At 45.0% G+C, this 18,384-nt stretch overlaps 2 protein-coding genes across 38 annotated transcripts in view; both read left to right on the top strand.

Moving 5' to 3' along the window:
* LOC110520805 (PHD finger protein 20-like protein 1) overlaps positions 1 to 2,050 on the top strand; it is a 30,383-nt gene extending 28,333 nt beyond the window's left edge. For all 37 annotated transcript variants that reach the window (XM_090186472.1, XM_090186494.1, XM_090186496.1 and 34 more), the window contains one exon: positions 125 to 2,050. In XM_090186472.1, coding sequence (XP_090042598.1) covers positions 125 to 267 — 143 coding nt within the window. In that variant the 3' untranslated portion in view covers positions 268 to 2,050. The remainder of the gene's footprint in view (positions 1 to 124) is intronic.
* A 591-nt stretch (positions 2,051 to 2,641) lies between these two features.
* LOC149984776 (thyroglobulin-like) overlaps positions 2,642 to 18,384 on the top strand; it is a 100,483-nt gene continuing 84,740 nt past the window's right edge. Inside the window, exons 1-17 of the mRNA XM_090185832.1 lie at positions 2,642 to 2,711; positions 4,063 to 4,171; positions 4,727 to 4,824; positions 5,038 to 5,226; positions 5,447 to 5,606; positions 7,366 to 7,472; positions 8,198 to 8,341; positions 8,592 to 8,777; positions 9,071 to 9,580; positions 9,764 to 10,005; positions 12,226 to 12,382; positions 12,788 to 12,932; positions 13,147 to 13,286; positions 13,503 to 13,685; positions 14,512 to 14,607; positions 14,722 to 14,816; positions 18,031 to 18,083. Of these exons, the coding sequence (XP_090041958.1) occupies positions 2,642 to 2,711; positions 4,063 to 4,171; positions 4,727 to 4,824; positions 5,038 to 5,226; positions 5,447 to 5,606; positions 7,366 to 7,472; positions 8,198 to 8,341; positions 8,592 to 8,777; positions 9,071 to 9,580; positions 9,764 to 10,005; positions 12,226 to 12,382; positions 12,788 to 12,932; positions 13,147 to 13,286; positions 13,503 to 13,685; positions 14,512 to 14,607; positions 14,722 to 14,816; positions 18,031 to 18,083 (2,684 nt within the window). The remainder of the gene's footprint in view (positions 2,712 to 4,062; positions 4,172 to 4,726; positions 4,825 to 5,037; positions 5,227 to 5,446; positions 5,607 to 7,365; positions 7,473 to 8,197; positions 8,342 to 8,591; positions 8,778 to 9,070; positions 9,581 to 9,763; positions 10,006 to 12,225; positions 12,383 to 12,787; positions 12,933 to 13,146; positions 13,287 to 13,502; positions 13,686 to 14,511; positions 14,608 to 14,721; positions 14,817 to 18,030; positions 18,084 to 18,384) is intronic.

Below are 18,384 nucleotides of genomic sequence, written 5' to 3' on the forward strand. Positions count from 1 at the left end.
TACACTGTCCTATCCTATACACTAATAATACCAAAGCAGTGGGAGGTAATGACCCGATTGTAATTGGAGGAACTCGTTCTTACCTTATTAGATCCTTATTAGTCTCTCTCTCTGCGTCCCTCAGTGTTGGAGAGCTGGCTGGACTTCACTGGGGAGTTGGAGCCTCCGGACCCCCTGGCCAGACTGCCTCAGCTCAAACACCGCATCAAGCAGCTCCTCACAGACCTGAGCAAGGTGCAACAGATGAGCACCCTGTGTTCTGTGTGAGTTTGGGTTGGCCTGACCTAGGTAGAATCTGGCCCGTGTCTGGCCTGGGTTAGCATGGCAACAGCACCAGGCATCTGGTGTCATCACAGCACTTCACAGAGGAGAGTCCTATCCAAACCCAGGGTGAACCCCGTCCTCTCTCTCTGGCACCGAAGCACACCGTCTGCTGTGGTCCATAAACTGTCAAACTGAGCATACCTTCTCCTCCTAGACAGACTGTGGGAGTGAAGCTTCAGTTGGCTCAATACAAGGGGGGTGAATGGACGTATAGAGACCAACAGGATAGAGTTGGGTCCAGTGGACTCTTGGTATTGGAAAGAAGGGTGTTTTGAGCTGGAGTAACTGACAAGTATTGAGTTGACGAAATGGGACTTGTGGATGAAAAGTACCAGTGTAACACAGTGTTAGTTTGTAGGGCCCAGGACGTTTGTTGTTTTAACTAAGACTCCCTGTTATGAAGTGAAATGCCCACAACGTTTTCTTAACCAGGAAATTAGGGTTTGTCCACGTACATTAAATCTGTTCACACGCATTCTATGAAATAGCTGAAATTCAATTTAATTCAATTAGATTATTAAAATGCTATGAGATCACCTCGTCATGGGTCCGTCCCAAATAGAACCCTATTCCCTTTATAGGGCACTACTTTAGACCGTAGTACACTACAGTATGTAGGGAATATATAGGGGGCCATTTGGGAAACGACCCACCACTCTCTTGCCTCAGTAGGAGCAGAGCTGTGGAAGCCTTGCTTGTGTGATATGAGTTAATGCAAAAATCTAAATCACCGAGGTGAATGTTAGATGATATTGTAGCTTTAACCTGCCAGAAATCTGTTCTGTTTTGGAAACGTGGTCTGAAACTTGTTTGACAAGTTCACACTAGGGTGAGATGATTTGTTTAAAAAAACAGTGCTAACATCAGTCATTTAGCGACTGCATTCTGATTTCATTTCAGGAATCTATTGCCACCTTTTACAATCGTTAACTTTCATTCTCTTTATGTGCCAAGTCTGAAGGTATGACCCGCCAAGTTTACAATGTTAACATGGGGAAAGATATATCTATTTGACTGGTGTATATAATATACCCAATCCACAGACAGACATACGACTGTGTGTCTTCGGGATATCTCCATGACAACCACGGAAATGGCCTCGATGTCACGGGACATCTGTGGCACGTTTGTCTCTGTGTGTATGTCCCGAAACGGCACCCTATTCCCTATGTAGTGCACTACTTTTGACCCTGAGCCCTATGGAGCCTGTTCAAAAAGTAGCGCACTGTGTAGGGAATAGGGTGCCATTTGCGGGACGTAGCCTCTGTCTGTGGGGTTTTTGATGCTTTCAGTACGGCCCCGGTATGGCTGCTACGTCACATAACACCACAATGTCTTCGGGCTAAGGGGACACGTTTGACTTGTACCACAGGAAGCTAAATTGCCAGCTGGATGTGAAATGCGTATTTAAAAAAAAAAAAAGCAATGTGTTGATTGCTGTTTTTTTGGGTCATTTTATGTACAGTTTTTATAACTGTAAAGATGAGGAAACATCTGTAGAAATACATAAGAGGATAAAATATACTTGAAGAAAAATGACTATGTTTATTTAGCGTTTCTATTAACCTGTATAAAAAAGTGTTTTAGAACCAGTCGGTAGGGGAGAAAACAAAGTAGATTTTTATTGACATATACCAGCTGTACATTAAGAGTTTATTTAAGACCTGTTCTTTGTGATTTACTACATGTACAATGCCATTAAAAAAAAGATATTCTGGATATTTAATATCTCGTCTTACGCTTATTATTTTAAATGATTATATTACAGAGTTGGTGTGTGCTAAACTGTTACACATTCAAATGTTAATTTGTGTTGACTGTTGCTGGCCTTGCGTTCCATGTTTTATGTCATTAAGACTTCAGAAACCTGTCGTCCGTTGGCTCTTGAAAGCGCATCATCCCGAAGGTGCAAGTCATGTTCACCTGGGTCGTATTTATTAGTGTAAACCGTAGAAAAATGTTTTGCAACGTTAACAACAGTTTCTTATTGGACAAATTCAGATAGTCCCACTCGACGTTTCTGTCCGTTTTTCTTCCGATTTGGTTTCGAGGTTTCTACTGCATCCCAGGTCAAGTCTTGCATGACCAACTCCTCCCTTCTGATGGCTCTCTGAGTCTCAGGCTTGGCTGCTCCCACTAGAATGTTCCAGAACTACCATTGTTCCAAACACACATGAGTGTTCCATGTTTGGCGAGTGAGGACCACGTGCGGTGACAACCTAGGGGAGGATGACATTGCAGTTAACACTGATGGTATAAATCCAGAGGTTTTAGTCCCAGTCTCCTCACAGTTCAACGGGCAGACTGACTGAGGAAGATGATGAGCCTGGTTCAGATCTCCTCCATACTGCTGTGTTACCTCTGTTTGTCTGAGGGGAAGATTTCAGGTAAAACTTTAGGGCTCTTTATCTTGGGTTTTTGAATATGTCAAAGTTATTTTCAGCTGTAATTTAAATTTATTTCTGATTATGCTTTTTTTATGTTTATCATTATTTCTATTTTGTATATCCACTATATTCCAAACTATGTAGACAACCCTTCAAATTAGTGGATTCGGCTATTTCACCCTGTATAAAGTCAAGCACACTGCCATGCAATCTCCATAGACAAACACTGACAGTAGAATGGCCTTACTGAAGAACTCAGTGACTTTCAACGTGGCACCGTCATAGGATGCCACCTTTTCCAACAAGTCAGTTTGTATAATTTCTGCCCTGCTAGAGCTGCCCCGGTCAACTGTAAGTGCTTTTATTGGGAAGTGGAAACGTCTAGGAGCAACAACGGCTCAGACGCAAAGTGGTAGGCCACACAAGCTCACAGAACGGGACCGCCAAGTGCTGAAGGACAAAAAATGATTGTTTCCTCAGTTGCAACACTCGCTACCAAGTTCCCAAACTGCCTCTGAAAGCAACGTCAGCACAATTTACTGTTCGTCGGGAGCTTCGTGAAATGTGTTTTCATGGCCGAGCAGTGAGGAATCACGCTTCACCCTCTGGCAGTCCAACATACGAATCTGGGTTTGGCACTACCTACCCCAAAGCATAGTGCCAACTGTAAAGTTTGGTGGAAAAGGAATAATGGTCTGGGGCTGTTTTTCATGGTTCAGGCTAGGCCCTTTTAATTTCAGTGAGGGGAAAGCTTAAAGCTACAGAAAACAATGACATTCTACACGATTCTGTGTTTCCAACTTTGGCAACAGTTTGGGGAAGGCACTTTCCTGTTTTTCAGCATGACAATGCCATCGGTGCACAAAGCCAGGTCCCTATAGAAATGGTTTGTCGAGTTCAGTGTGGAAGAACTTGACTGGCCTGCACAGGTTCCTGACTTCAACCCCATCAAACACCTTTGGGATGAATTGGAAAGCCGACTGCGAGCCAGGCAAAATCGCCCAACGTCAGTGCCCAACCTCACTAATGCTCTTGAATGGAAGCAAGTCCCCACAGCAATGTTCCAACATCTAGTGGAAATACTTCCCAGAAGAGTGGAGGCTGTTATAGCAGCAAAGTTGGAGACCAACTCCATATTAATGTCCTTGATTTTGGAATGAGGTGTTGGATGTGCAGGTGTCCACACACTTTTGATGATGTAGTGTATTTATTATACTATAATTTAGGCTGTGTTTATGTTTCCTGTGTGTATGAGCCATATGCCTGTAAGCCGAATACAACATCTTTAAATTCCCCACAAAGAAATGGACACAGTTTTGAACAACTAAATTGTATTTGTTGCTGTTTTCAGAATATCAACTGGAGTCTGAGACCCTGAGTCAGTGTGAGTCTCTACGTGGTGGTAGTTCTGCCCGGCAACAAGACCATGTCCCCCAGTGCTCAGAGGACGGGCGATTCAGGTATACCTGACAGTGCTGTATATGACACAAGCTAGCCAGGACGGATAAAGCTAGCCTGGACGGTAAAGCTAGCCAGGACGGTAAAGCTAGCCTGGACGGTAAAAGCTAGCCAGGACGGTAAAAGCTAGCCAGGACGGGTAAAGCTAGCCAGGATGGGTAGAGCTAGCCAGGACGGGTAGAGCTAGCCAGGACGGGTAAAGCTAGCCAGGACGGGTAAAGCTAGCCAGGACGGTAAAAGCTAGCCAGGACGGTAAAAGCTAGCCAGGACGGTAAAAGCTGGCCAGGACGGTAAAAGCTAGCCAGGACGGTAAAAGCTAGCCAGGACGGTAAAAGCTAGCCAGGACGGTAAAGATAGCCAGGACGGTAAAGCTAGCCAGGACCGTAAAGAAGCAATTTCCCTGAATATGTCCCAAATGGCACCCTATTCCCAATCCCTATGTAGTGCACTACTTGCCTAAGGCTCCTGTCAAACGTAGTGCACTATGCCGGGAATAGGGTGCCATTTGGGAAGCGTGCCGCTGTTCCCTGCTCTCTCCTAACTGTTGTGTGCTCCAGACATGTCCAGTGCAGCGGTGCTGGTGGTGAGTGCTGGTGTGTGAACGCAGAGGGAGCTGAGATCTCTGGATCCAGACAGAACGGATCAGCTGTGTACTGTGAGCACAACGCCCCTCTTCCTAAATATCTGTTTTAACAGTGAAACCACGTTGGTGCCTGATGGGATGAATTCCCCCTGGGAACCCGAGCCAGGCTCATGTTGAACACTGGAAGACCTTTTGAGATGCACTATGTAAATGCTGTTTATCATCATTGACCTCTTCCTCCTCCTCCTCCTCCTTTTCCTCCTCTTCTTCCTCCTCCTCCCACAGGTCTGACGTCCTGCCAGCTCCACAGACAGCAGGCCCTGCTGAGTGGCGATGCCCCCCTGGTGCCCCAGTGCCAGGCCTCTGGGGAGTACCAGGCGGTGCAGTGTGACAGCGCCCGGGGACAGTGCTGGTGTGTAGACCTGGAAGGCATGGAGCTCTACGGGACCCGGCAGAACGGAAAGCCCTCTCAGTGTGAGTTAGTTAGGAGCAGGATGACTTGTGTTGTGTGTTAATATGTCATTTACCACCTACAGTATCATGTGCATCCGTTTTCTAATGGGTGACCCCCAGCGGGAATCGAACCCACAAATCCTGACGCTGCAAGTGCCATGCTCTATCAACTTAGCCACACAGCACAGTAATATATAAATGACTAGAGCTGATCAGAACAACCTTTGACCTTTTCCCTCAGGCCCAGGCAGCTGTGAGGTGAGGTCGAGGCGTCTCCTCCACGGCGTCGGGGAGCGCTCCCCCCCTCAGTGCTCGGCCGACGGCTCCTTCCTGTCCGTGCAGTGCAAGTTTGTCAACACCACTGACAGGATGGTCTTGGACCTGCTGCACACGTTCAACAGGTGAGTGCCTGGAAGGGAAAGATATGCACTCTAAATTTGTGCCCCAAATGACACCCTATTCCGTATGTGTAGTGCACTACTTTGACCAGGGTCCATAGGGCTCTTGTCAAAAGTAGTGCACTATATCAAGGGAATAATGTACCGTTTGGGACGCTGACATTCACTGTTAGACCGCTGGAATCTCATCTATCACTCACTCACACAAACACACTGCTGGGGGTTTGCTTTGACCTGGCTGTGCATTGGGATCCTGTGTGTGAGTGAGACAGGTTTTGTACAAAGCTTTTTATCGTTTCTGCCTCTAGATGGCAGCGTAATGCTTAGACCCGTGGACACTGATGCGCTGACAGGAGAACTGGGAGCCCAAATTCACTTTATCTTTCCCTCCTCGCTCTACATTTCTGACCTGATAGGATCCTATTCTTGTGTATGGTAACTGGAACATGTTTTGAGGAATGGAGACACTTGGTCTCCTGGGAACTTATTGCAATTTTCAGAATTCACAAATTGTTTATTTTATTTTACCTTTATTTCACTAGGCAAGTCAGTTGTGAACAAATTCTTATTTTCAATGACGGCCTAGGAACAGTGGGTTAACTGTTCAGGGGCAGAACAACAGATTTTTACCTTGTCAGCTCGGGGATTAGATTTTTCAACCTTTCGGTTACTAGTCCAACGCTCTAACCACTAGGCTACCTGCCTCTCCTACCACTAGGCTACCTGCTTCTCCTACCACTAGGCTACCTGCCTCCTCTAACCACTAGGCTACCTGCCTCCTCTAACCACTAGGCTACCTGCCACTCTAACCACTAGGCTACCTGCCTCTCTAACCACTAGGCTACCTGCCTCTCTAACCACTAGGCTACCTGCCTCTCTAACCACTAGGCTACGTGCCTCTCTAACCACTAGGCTACCTGCCTCTCTAACCACTAGGCTACCTGCCTCTCTAACCACTAGGCTACCTGCCTCTTCTTCATGTGGAGGGTTTTCAGTCCTTAGTTAGCGCAGCTGCAAAAATTCCAACCCAAACCACTGAGGCCTACACAAAAATGTCTACTTTCAGACCTTGAATTATAATTTTAGAATAATAATCTTTATCTTGTCTATTTCTGGCTAGCGGATGTTTTGACATCTGTCTCTTGGCAACAAATGGCATTATATTCCCTACTTAGTGTGTGTACCCGGGCTTGTGCAGTGAACTCTTTGCATGATTGGCCCCCTGCCTAGCCAAGACTGTCTCTGTTATCACTCCAGGCTCCAGCCAAGTACAGCCAAGGGGTCAAGAGTCAAGTTGTTCCTGGTCCTTTAAAACCACTCAGGAACTGGTCTTAACTGCCAACTAGCCAGCAGACATTTCTCAAATGACTCCCAAGATCAAAAACGTAAAGGAAGAGATTCCTTTTTATATTGGCAACACAAATTAAAGGAGGATGGCGTCGGGTTGGTACATGAAGTGTTTATTTTGTGGCCTTTAACCATCAAGGCAGGCGCTCTTGAAGAGAGTTATTGTATGTGGATCAATGTTGTAAGTTAATGAAATACTGTCCATCTTTGTAGAAGAGCTAACTCTTTACAACTTTAATGAGTTCCTCCCAGACATCTACAGACATCTACATGTACTCTATATTATAGTATTATAGTATTATAATTAGTATTGTAGTATTATAATTAGTATTATAGAGTACTGTCATGTATTTTACTCTTCTCTTAGCCTATTTTAGACAGAGTGAAGTGAGAAAAGGTGTGATATCTTCCACAGGTTCCCTAAAGTATTCCAGATGTTCAGCAGCTTCAGACAGATGTTCCCACAGGTGTCCAGTTACTGTTTCTGTGCTGACAGCAGAGGCAGGGAGCTCCCCAGCACAGGTGAGATAGATGCTACATCAACAGGTGACACACACACACACACACACACACACAGGAACCATGATTTACAATAACTCTTAACCGGATTTTCATCAAGAATCAGAAATAGATCTTTTTAAATAACGGTAACATTTTGGTATATTATTTCATTAGGATCCCCATTAGCTGTTGAGAAAGCAGAAACTCCTCTTCCTGGGGTCCAACACAGAACATGAAACATGACATAATACAGAACATTAATAGACAAGGACAGAACTACATACATTTATGTCACACATAGCCTACGTATCAGTAGATACACACACAATATCTATGTCTAATAGAGGAGAGGTGTTTTTTAAAGCAGGTTTGCTGTTTATTTGAGCAACATGAGATGGAAGGAAGTTCCATGCAATAATGGCTCAAAATAATACTGTTCGCTTTCTTGATTTTGTTCTGGATTTGGGGACTTTGAAAAGACCCCTGGTGGCATGTCTGGTGGGGTAAGTGTGTGTGTCAGAGCTGTGTCTAAGTTGACTATGCAAACAATTTGGGATTTTCAACACATTGTTTCTTATAAAAATATTGTTTTTTTTTAAAGTGATGCAGTCAGTCTCTCCTCAACTCTTAACCAAGAGAGACTGGCATGCATAGTATTTATATCAGCCCTCTGATTACAATGAAGAGCAAGACGTGTCGCTATTTAACAGTGTGTGTTAGTAAAATCCTTGTTTCCCTGTGTCCAGGTGTGGAGCTGCTGCTAGATGAGGTGTACGACACAGCCTTCTCAGGTCTAGAACCAGGCCGCTCCTTCTCCCAGACCAACATGTACCGTATCCTACAGAGGAGGTTCCTGGCCATCCAGCTGGCGATGAGTGGCAGGTTCAGATGTACGTTAGTTTCATCAATCTGGCCTCGTTTCTATCAGTGGTGGCTGGTGACACTTTTATTTGTAGGACGGGTTCATGGCGAATAACTAGACTGGAATCAAACACATTAAACACGCGCTTTCCATGTGTTTGATACCATTCCCTTTATTCCTGCTATCATTAGAAGCTGTCCTCCCATAACCAGCCTCCTCTGGTTTCCATGATATTTCCGGTATTTAATTTTCCCTCTCTCCCTCTATCTGTCCTGTAGGCCCCAGCCCTTGTGAGAGCGAGCGATCCGCTGGTGCCCAAGCTGGCAATGTGTTTGTGGCGTCCTGTGCTTCCGACGGGGGTTACGTGCCAACCCAGTGCCAGGCGGGTGGGCAGTGCTGGTGTGTCGACCCCACAGGGAAGGAGATCTTTGGGACACGACAACATGGAGGACACCCTGACTGTGGTAACTAAGTAACAGTGTTGTTGGTTTCAAATAATGCTTTGACCATTTAGGTGTTCCAAACCAACAGTACAATACCATTGACTGTGCAGACAGAGAGCACACCTCAATAATCGCTTACTGAATGAAAGCTTATCTGCGTTGTTTTATATTTTCATTTCAGTTAACTTTATTATCCCACAGGGGGAAATTAATTTATCATGCTGTACATAGAAGCCATTAAAAAAACAACAGTCAATATTTTAGGCCTACAGAAAATGAATAGAAACATGCCATTTTCCCTCTACTGAACCCAGGTGCTGGAGTGAAGGACTGCACCTCTGAGCGTCGCCAGGCCCTCTCCAGGCTCTTCTCCAGCCCCTCAGGTCAGGTGCCATCAGCCAAGGACTCACAGACACACCCAGTCCCAAGCCCCCTGTCTCCATGCATCCCCCAACTCCAACAGCTCCTGTTGGGGACTCTTGGAGAGTCTCTCTCCGAGCGATCCGATTTAGGAGACATCCTGGCTGAGACGATCCAGGGGATGTTCCCTAGCGGGGCCATGGCCCTCAAGGCCCTATCTCTAGCCTCCAACCCCAAGAGACTCCAGGAGAACCTGTTCGGAGGAAAGTTCTTAGGAAACGCTGGGATGTTTAACTTCACTGGGGCCGTCGGTGTCAGCGGCACGTTGAGTTTCAGTCAAGCCAGTCTGGCAAACAACCAAGATCTGGTTCAACTCATCAGCGCCACCCTGGAAAACGGAGACTTCCTCTCCACCCTACGCCAAACCATCCTCTTATCCAAAGCCGAGGACAGCACCCGGCTAGGTTCGTTTAGTAACTTCGTCTTGACTTTTAATAATCATTACAAGCTATTTGTTTCTACCATCGAGGAGCTCTTTGGAAACAAGTGTTTAGATAAATGTGTTGTCCACTGGGGATCCAATGTACATCTAACTGTATTAGTTGTTTTTTTTACCCAAATCAATTAAAATCATTTGAATTGAAAAGGTGAGCTGTTCAGGGTCCTGTTTGAGAGCGCCCAGTCCGGTGGTGCTGGATGTGAGAGGGAGCCCTCTGCCCTGTACGTGCCCAGCTGTGATGACAGCGGCCAGTATCAGGAGATCCAGTGCCAAGGCTCGGAGTGTTGGTGTGCTGACCCCCAGGGTCAGGAGGTCACGGGGTCACGTTTCAATGGTCAAAGGCCAAGGTGTCCGTCACGATGCGAGAGGGAGCGAGCGGCTGCTCAGAAGGTAATTTACTTTATGACACTCCCCCAGCACGACTGTAAATAACTACCGTACTGACTCTTCTCTACCTGCATCCTGTCTGTAAAAAACTACCGTACTGACTCTTCTCTACCTGCATCCTGTCTGTAAATAACTACAGTACTGACTCCTCTCTACCTGCATCCTGTCTGTAAATAACTACAGTACTGACTCTTCTTCTCTACCTGCATCCTGTCTGTAAATAGCTACCGTACTGACTCTTCTCTACCTGCATCCTGTCTGTAAATAACTACAGTACTGACTCCTCTCTACCTGCATCCTGTCTGTAAATAACTACAGTACTGACTCTTCTCTACCTGCATCCTGTCTGTAAATAACTACCGTACTGACACCTCTCAACCTGCATCCTGTCTGTAAATAACTAATGAACTGACTCTTCTCTACCTGCATCCTGTCTGTAAATAACTACCGTACTGACTCTTCTCTACCTGCATCCTGTCTGTAAATAACTACAGTACTGACTCCTCTCTACCTGCATCCTGTCTGTAAATAACTACCGTACTGACTCTTCTCTACCTGCATCCTGTCTGTAAATAACTACCGTACTGACTCTTCTCTACCTGCATCCTGTCTGTAAATAACTACCGTACTGACTCTTCTTCTCTACCTGCATCCTGTCTGTAAATAACTACCGTACTGACTCTTCTTCTCTACCTGCATCCTGTCTGTAAATAACTACCGTACTGACTCTTCTTCTCTACCTGCATCCTGTCTGTAAATAACTACAGTACTGACTCTTCTTCTCTACCTGCATCCTGTCTGTAAATAACTACCGTACTGACTCTTCTCTACCTGCATCCTGTCTGTAAATAATTACAGTACTGACTCTTCTCTACCTGCATCCTGTCTGTAAATAACTACAGTACTGACTCTTCTTTCTGTACTGTATTATAAATAACTACCGTACTGACTCTTCTCTACCTGCATCCTGTCTGTAAATAACTACAGTACTGACTCTTCTCTACCTGCATCCTGTCTGTAAATAACTACAGTATTGACTCTTCTTTCTGTGCTGTATTGTAAATAACTACAGTGCTGACTCTTCTTTCTGTACTGTATTGTAAATAACTACAGTACTGACTCTTCTTTCTGTGCTGTATTGTAAATAACTACAGTACTGACCCTTCTTTCTGTGCTGTATTGTAAATAACTACAGTACTGACTCTTCTTTCTGTGCTGTATTGTAAATAACTACAGTACTGACCCTTCTTTCTGTGCTGTATTGTAAATAACTACAGTACTGACTCTTCTCTACCTGCATCCTGTCTGTAAATAACTACAGTATTGACTCTTCTTTCTGTGCTGTATTGTAAATAACTACAGTGCTGACTCTTCTTTCTGTACTGTATTGTAAATAACTACAGTACTGACTCTTCTTTCTGTGCTGTATTGTAAATAACTACAGTACTGACTCTTCTTTCTGTACTGTATTGTAAACAACTACAGTACTGACTCTTCTTTCTGTATTGTAAATAACTACAGTACTGACTCTTCTTTCTGTGCTGTATTGTAAATAACTACAGTACTGACTCTTCTTTCTGTGCTGTATTGTAAATAACTACAGTACTGACTCTTCTTTCTGTATTGTAAATAACTACAGTACTGACTCTTCTTTCTGTGCTGTATTGTAAATAACTACAGTACTGACTCTTCTTTCTGTACTGTATTGTAAATAACTACAGTACTGACTCTTCTTTCTGTATTGTAAATAACTACAGTACTGACTCTTCTTTCTGTGCTGTATTGTAAATAACTACAGTACTGACTCTTCTTTCTGTATTGTAAATAACTACAGTACTGACTCTTCTTTCTGGGCTGTATTGTAAATAACTACAGTACTGACTCTTCTTTCTGTGCTGTATTGTAAATAACTACCGTACTGACTCTTCTTTCTGGGCTGTATTGTAAATAACTACCGTACTGACTCTTCTTTCTGTGCTGTATTGTAAATAACTACAGTACTGACTCTTCTTTCTGTGCTGTATTGTAAATAACTACAGTACTGACTCTTCTTTCTGTGCTGTATTTGAACTCCCTTTGTATTGTTTTTATTGTATCTCTGTTGAATACTTTACATATTGGTTACGCTGTTTGTGCAGAGAGCTTGAGAGTAAGCGTTTCATTGTACTGTACTGTGTAAACTTACAATGTGCATATGCAAATAAAGTTCGATACAATTTGAAGGTGAAGTCAGGCCAGGCTGCTGGGGTAGAGGTGTTCATGCCGAAGTGTGCGGAGGACGGGAGCTACGTGGCGTTGCAGTGTCTGGGAAAGAGTTGCTTCTGTCTGGACCTCCTGGGAGAGAGACACGCCACTGTCCCTGTAGGACAGACTGTTCAGTGTGAGTAGGCAGATCCACCACCCGTCAGACACAGATTAAGTCTAGGCCTGGACTGAAAAGCATGTTCCATGGAGATTTAAAATTCTTCTTAGTCCAAGACCAGGTTTAGTCTGTGTCCGGTAAACTGGCCCATAGTGTGCAGTCCATCTAGCTGTATTACCTTGCCCTGGTCCAAACTACTACATTATTAAGGGGTAGGGTGCCCTGGTCCAAACCACTACGTTATTAATGGGGAGGGTGCCCTGGTCCAAACTACTACATTATTAAGGGGTAGGGTGCCCTGGTCCAAACTATTACATTATTAAGGGGGTAGGTTGCCCTGGTCCAAACCACTACATTATTAATTAATGGGGTAGGGTGTCATTTTGGACATAACAATTGTTTGAGCTATTCCTCTGTCTCCAGGTCCTCCCCCTCCCTCTCCCCTTCCCTCCCCAGGGTCAGCTCCAGGCTCCTGTTCCCTGGCGATGGCTGAGGTCGACCAATTCCAGGAGGAGGCTGAGCGTCTGGTCCTCCTCTCCAACAGCTCCCACATCCCTCTGGGCTACAGGTAACCCTGAAGAAGAGACAGTGTGCCGACACCTGGGTGTTTACCCAGCACATTATTGGACCATGTACAGAGTGTGACTATATTTATTTATAATATTGATAATACGTTGTTTTTTAAATAAAGACACTGTACTGTTCCGTTAGTCAGAACCTCTCCAACATGTTTGTGTGTCAACTCATGCTCTTCTGCTGGATGTTCTCCTCTGGGGTACCAGCTACCTGCTGGCTGAAGGTCTCCGTCTGACCTCTGACGAGCTACTCCACGCCCTCTCCTCCTCCTCCGACCAGACCACACTGCTCTCTGATAGGCTGCTGAGCCACTCACACTCTGCTCTACGACTTGCTGCCCACTCCAGTATGTGTCTGGTGTGATGTCATATCCTCTGGATATGTCGTCATATCCTTCTCTGCGTGACGTGCTCCACTACTTGTTTCTTTCATTGCCAGGAGTTAACTACTAAAGAGTGTTAGGTGGCTACTGTTGTAATATTTAGTGTCATCTCAACGTCATTGTTTCTCTCTCATAGTGTTTTTGTTGTTGTTGTTGTTATTAACTGAAACATGTCGTTAATATTGCAGTCAAACACGCTGTGTTTGTTGTATTTTCTCTCCCCAGCTCTGCGGTTCTATTGGCAGAGCCAGCAGGCAGCATCTGTGGAGGAGAGACGGTCTCTACTGCTGGGCTACCAGCCCTACAGGCCCCAGTGTGATGCCCACAGACAGTGGCTGCCCACCCAGTGCCACCCCAGCACAGGTCAGAGTCACACCTCCGACCTCTGACCTCCAACCCAACTCTACATTGTAACTGTAGTAGTGTAATACAAGCCACAGTACCGGTCATTGTGCCTTCTCTAGACCCTTCTAGAAGGACACCTCTCGTAATGAGCAACGTCTCATTGTTTCATTCATAATATGCTGATTGGAAACAGATGAGACTAATGAAGTAGCTACAGTGGTGTTATATTGACTGAGTTGTAACTGTCTCTAGGTCAGTGTTATATTGGCTGAGATGTAACTGTCTCCAGGTCAGTGTTATATTGGCTGAGTTGTAACTGTCTCTAGGTCAGTGTTATATTGGCTGAGTTGTAACTGTCTCCAGGTCAGTGTTGTATTGACTGAGTTGTAACTGTCTCTAGGTCAGTGTTATATTGGCTGAGTTGTAACTGTCTCCAGGTCAGTGTTATATTGGCTGAGATGTAACTGTCTCCAGGTCAGTGTTATATTGACCGAGTTGTAACTGTCTCCAGGTCAGTGTTATATTGACTGAGATGTAACTGTCTCCAGGTCAGTGTTATATTGACCGAGTTGTAACTGTCTCCAGGTCAGTGTTATATTGGCTGAGTTGTAACTGTCTCCAGGTCAGTGTTATATTGGCTGAGTTGTAACTGTCTCTAGGTCAGTGTTATATTGGCTGAGTTGTAACTGTCTCCAGGTCAGTGTTATATTGACTGAGTTGTAACTGTCTCCAGGTCAGTGTTATATTGACTGAGTTGTAACTGTCTCCAGGTCAGTGTTATATTGACTGAGTTGTAACTGTCTCCAGGTCAGTGTTATATTGACTGAGTTGTAACTGTCTCCAGGTCAGTGTTGGTGTGTGGATGAGGAAGGAGGATACATCCCAGCTTCCCTGACCAGTCGCTCCCTCCAGAGACCACAGTGTAAGACAGGACATTCTATATTTTCTCACTGACTTCCATTGTTCTGTATGTAAGGATAGCACTCCTCCGATCTGCTTTTGTCTGTGTTGAATGATTTGAGTTGTTTTCTGGAGATCTCCTCTCGTCTTCCAGGCCAGACACGGTGTCAGAGAGGTTATGCTCAGGCTCTGCTCTCTGATTGGACACAGTCCTCCTACGACCCAACTTGTGAAGTGGTGAATATCCTCGTCAGAATGTTGAGCATAAATATCAGGAAATTGATTTGTTTTGTTTTATTCTGCCTTAATTCTGCTCTGTCGGTCTCCTTGGTGTAACTTCTGTCGGTCTCCTTGGTGTAACTTCTGTCGGTCTCCTTGGTGTAACTTCTGTCGGTCTCCTTGGTGTAACTTCTGTCTGTCTCCTTGGTGTAACTTCTGTCGGTCTCCTTGGTGTAACTTCTGTCGGTCTCCTTGGTGTAACTTCTGTCGGTCTCCTTGGTGTAACTTCTGTCGGTCTCCTTGGTGTAACTTCTGTCTGTCTCCTTGGTGTAACTTCTGTCTGTCTCCTTGGTGTAACTTCTGTCTGTCTCCTTGGTGTAACTTCTGTCGGTCTCCTTGGTGTAACTTCTGTCGGTCTCCTTGGTGTAACTTCTGTCTGCCTCCTTGGTGTAACTTCTGTCTGTCTCCTTGGTGTAACTTCTGTCGGTCTCCTTGGTGTAACTTCTGTCTGTCTCCTTGTTGTAACTTCTGTCTGGCTCCTTGTTGTAACTTCTGTCTGTCTCCTTGTTGTAACTTCTGTCTGTCTCCTTGTTGTAACTTCTGTCTGGCTCCTTGGTGTAACTTCTGTCTGGCTCCTTGGTGTAACTTCTGTCTGTCTCCTTGTTGTAACTTCTGTCTGTCTCCTCCTTGGTGTAACTTCTGTCGGTCTCCTTGGTGTAACTTCTGTCTCCTCCTTGGTGTAACTTCTGTCTGTCTCCTTGTTGTAACTTCTGTCGGTCTCCTTGGTGTAACTTCTGTCTGGCTCCTTGTTGTAACTTCTGTCTGGCTCCTTGTTGTAACTTCTGTCTGGCTCCTTGTTGTAACTTCTGTCTGGCTCCTTGTTGTAACTTCTGTCTGTCTCCTTGTTGTAACTTCTGTCTCCTCCTTGGTGTAACTTCTGTCTGTCTCCTCCTTGTTGTAACTTCTGTCTGTCTCCTCCTTGTTGTAACTTCTGTCTGTCTTCTCCTTGGTGTAACTTCTGTCTGTCTCCTCCTTGGTGTAACTTCTGTCTGTCACCTCCTTGTTGTAATTTCTGTCGGCCTCCTTGCTGTAACTTCTGTCTGTCTCCTCCTTGTTGTAACGTCTGTCTGCCTCCTTGTTGTAACGTCTGTCTGCCTCCTTGTTGTAACTTCTGTCTGTCTCCTCCTTGTTGTAACTTCTGTCTGTCTCCTCCTTGTTGTAACTTCTGTCTGTCTCCTCCTTGTTGTAACTTCTGTCTGGCTCCTTGTTGTAACTTCTGTCTCCTCCTTGCTGTAACTTCTGTCTGTCTCCCTGCTGTAACTACTGTCAGTCTCCTTCTTGGTGTAACTTCTGTCTCCTTCTTTTTGTAACTTCTGTCTGTCTTCTCCGTGGTGTAACTTCTGTCTGTCTGACTCCTTGTTGTAACTTCTGTCTGTCTCCTCCTTGGTGTAACTTCTGTCTCCTCCTTGGTGTAACTTCTGTCTCTCCTCCTTGGTGTAGCTTCTGTCTGTCTCCTCCTTGGTGTAACTTCTGTCTCTCCTCCTTGGTGTAACTTCTGTCTGTCTCCTCCTTGTTGTAACTTCTGTCGGCCTCCTTCTTGCTGTAACTTCTGTCTGTCTCCTCCTTGTTGTAACGTCTGTTGGTCTCCTTGCTGTAACTACTGTCAGTCTCCTTCTTGGTGTAACTTCTGTCTCCTCCTTGTTGTAACTTCTGTCTCCTCCTTGTTGTAACTTCTGTCTGTCTCCTTGGTGTAACTTCTGTCTGTCTCCTCCTTGTTGTAACTTCTGTCTTCTCCTTGGTGTAACTTCTGTCTGTCTCCTCCTTGGTGTAACTTCTGTCTGTCTCCTCCTTGTTGTAATTTATGTCGTCCTCCTTGCTGTAACTTCTGTCTGTCTCCTCCTTGTTGTAACGTCTGTCTGCCTCCTTGTTGTAACGTCTGTCTGCCTCCTTGTTGTAACTTATGTCTGTCTCCTCCTTGTTGTAACTTCTGTCTGTCTCCTCCTTGTTGTAACTTCTGTCTGTCTCCTCCTTGTTGTAACTTCTGTCTGTCTCCTCCTTGTTGTAACTTCTGTCTGTCTCCTTGTTGTAACTTCTGTCTCCTCCTTGGTGTAACTTCTGTCTCCTCCTTGTTGTAACTTCTGTCTTCTCCTTGGTGTAACTTCTGTCTGTCTCCTCCTTGGTGTAACTTCTGTCTGTCTCCTCCTTGTTGTAATTTCTGTCGTCCTCCTTGCTGTAACTTCTGTCTGTCTCCTCCTTGTTGTAACGTCTGTCTGCCTCCTTGTTGTAACTTCTGTCTGTCTCCTCCTTGTTGTAACTTCTGTCTGTCTCCTCCTTGTTGTAACTTCTGTCTGTCTCCTCCTTGTTGTAACTTCTGTCTCCTCCTTGCTGTAACTTCTGTCTGTCTCCCTGCTGTAACTACTGTCAGTCTCCTTCTTGGTGTAACTTCTGTCTCCTTCTTTTTGTAACTTCTGTCTGTCTTCTCCTTGGTGTAACTTCTGTCTGGCTCCTCCTTGGTGTAACTTCTGTCTGTCTGACTCCTTGTTGTAACTTCTGTCTGTCTCCTCCTTGGTGTAACTTCTGTCTCCTCCTTGGTGTAACTTCTGTCTCTCCTCCTTGGTGTAACTTCTGTCTCTCCTCCATGATGTAACTTCTGTCTGTCTCCTCCTTGGTGTAACTTCTGTCTCTCCTCCTTGGTGTAACTTCTGTCTGTCTCCTCCTTGGTGCAACTTCTGCCTGTATCCTCCTTGTTGTAACTTCTGTCGGCCTCCTCCTTGCTGTAACTTCTCTCTGTCTCCTCCTTGTTGTACCGTCTGTTGGTCTCCTTGCTGTAACTACTGTCAGTCTCCTTGGTGTAACTTCTGTCTCCTTCTTGTAACTTCTGTCTGTCTCCTCCTTGGTGTAACTTCTGTCTCCTCCTTGTTGTAACTTCTGTCTGCCTCCTTGTTGTAACGTCTGTCTGCCTCCTTGTTGTAACGTCTGTCTGCCTCCTTGTTGTAACGTCTGTCTGTCTCCTCCTTGTTGTAACTTCTGTCTGTCTCCTCCTTGTTGTAACTTCTGTCTGTCTCCTCCTTGTTGTAACTTCTGTCTGTTTCCTCCTTGTTGTAACTTCTGTCTGTGTCTCTCAGAGGGGTTGGTATAAAGCACGACACTAGTTTCTATTGGACAATAAAGTCTTCTTCTATTGTCCTGTATGTACAGTATGTGTCCTTGATAAGTGGTTGTGGTGCTGTCTGTGTGTTTCCAGAGTGGCCAGTTCTCTGTGCTCCAGAAGGGGTCTTCAGGTGGAGGTGGAGCCTGGTGTGTCAGTCCTGTTTCTGGGGAAACCATCCAGCCTGCTACCCTGAGTCCCAGTGGAGACCTCACATGTACTGACATGTTTAACACACTGCACATATAACAATCAATCACTTTTAATAACAATCAATCACGTATTACAATCAATCACTTTTAACAATCAATCACTTATTACAATCAATCACATATAACAATCAATCACATATTACAATCAATCACATTTAACAATCAATCACTTATAACAATCAATCACATTTAACAATCAATCACTTATTACAATCAATCACTTATTACAATCAATCAC

Source organism: Oncorhynchus mykiss, chromosome 2 (assembly GCF_057628025.1).
Source record: "Oncorhynchus mykiss isolate SJ-2025 chromosome 2, ASM5762802v1, whole genome shotgun sequence".
Classification (NCBI taxonomy): Eukaryota; Metazoa; Chordata; class Actinopteri; order Salmoniformes; family Salmonidae; genus Oncorhynchus; species Oncorhynchus mykiss.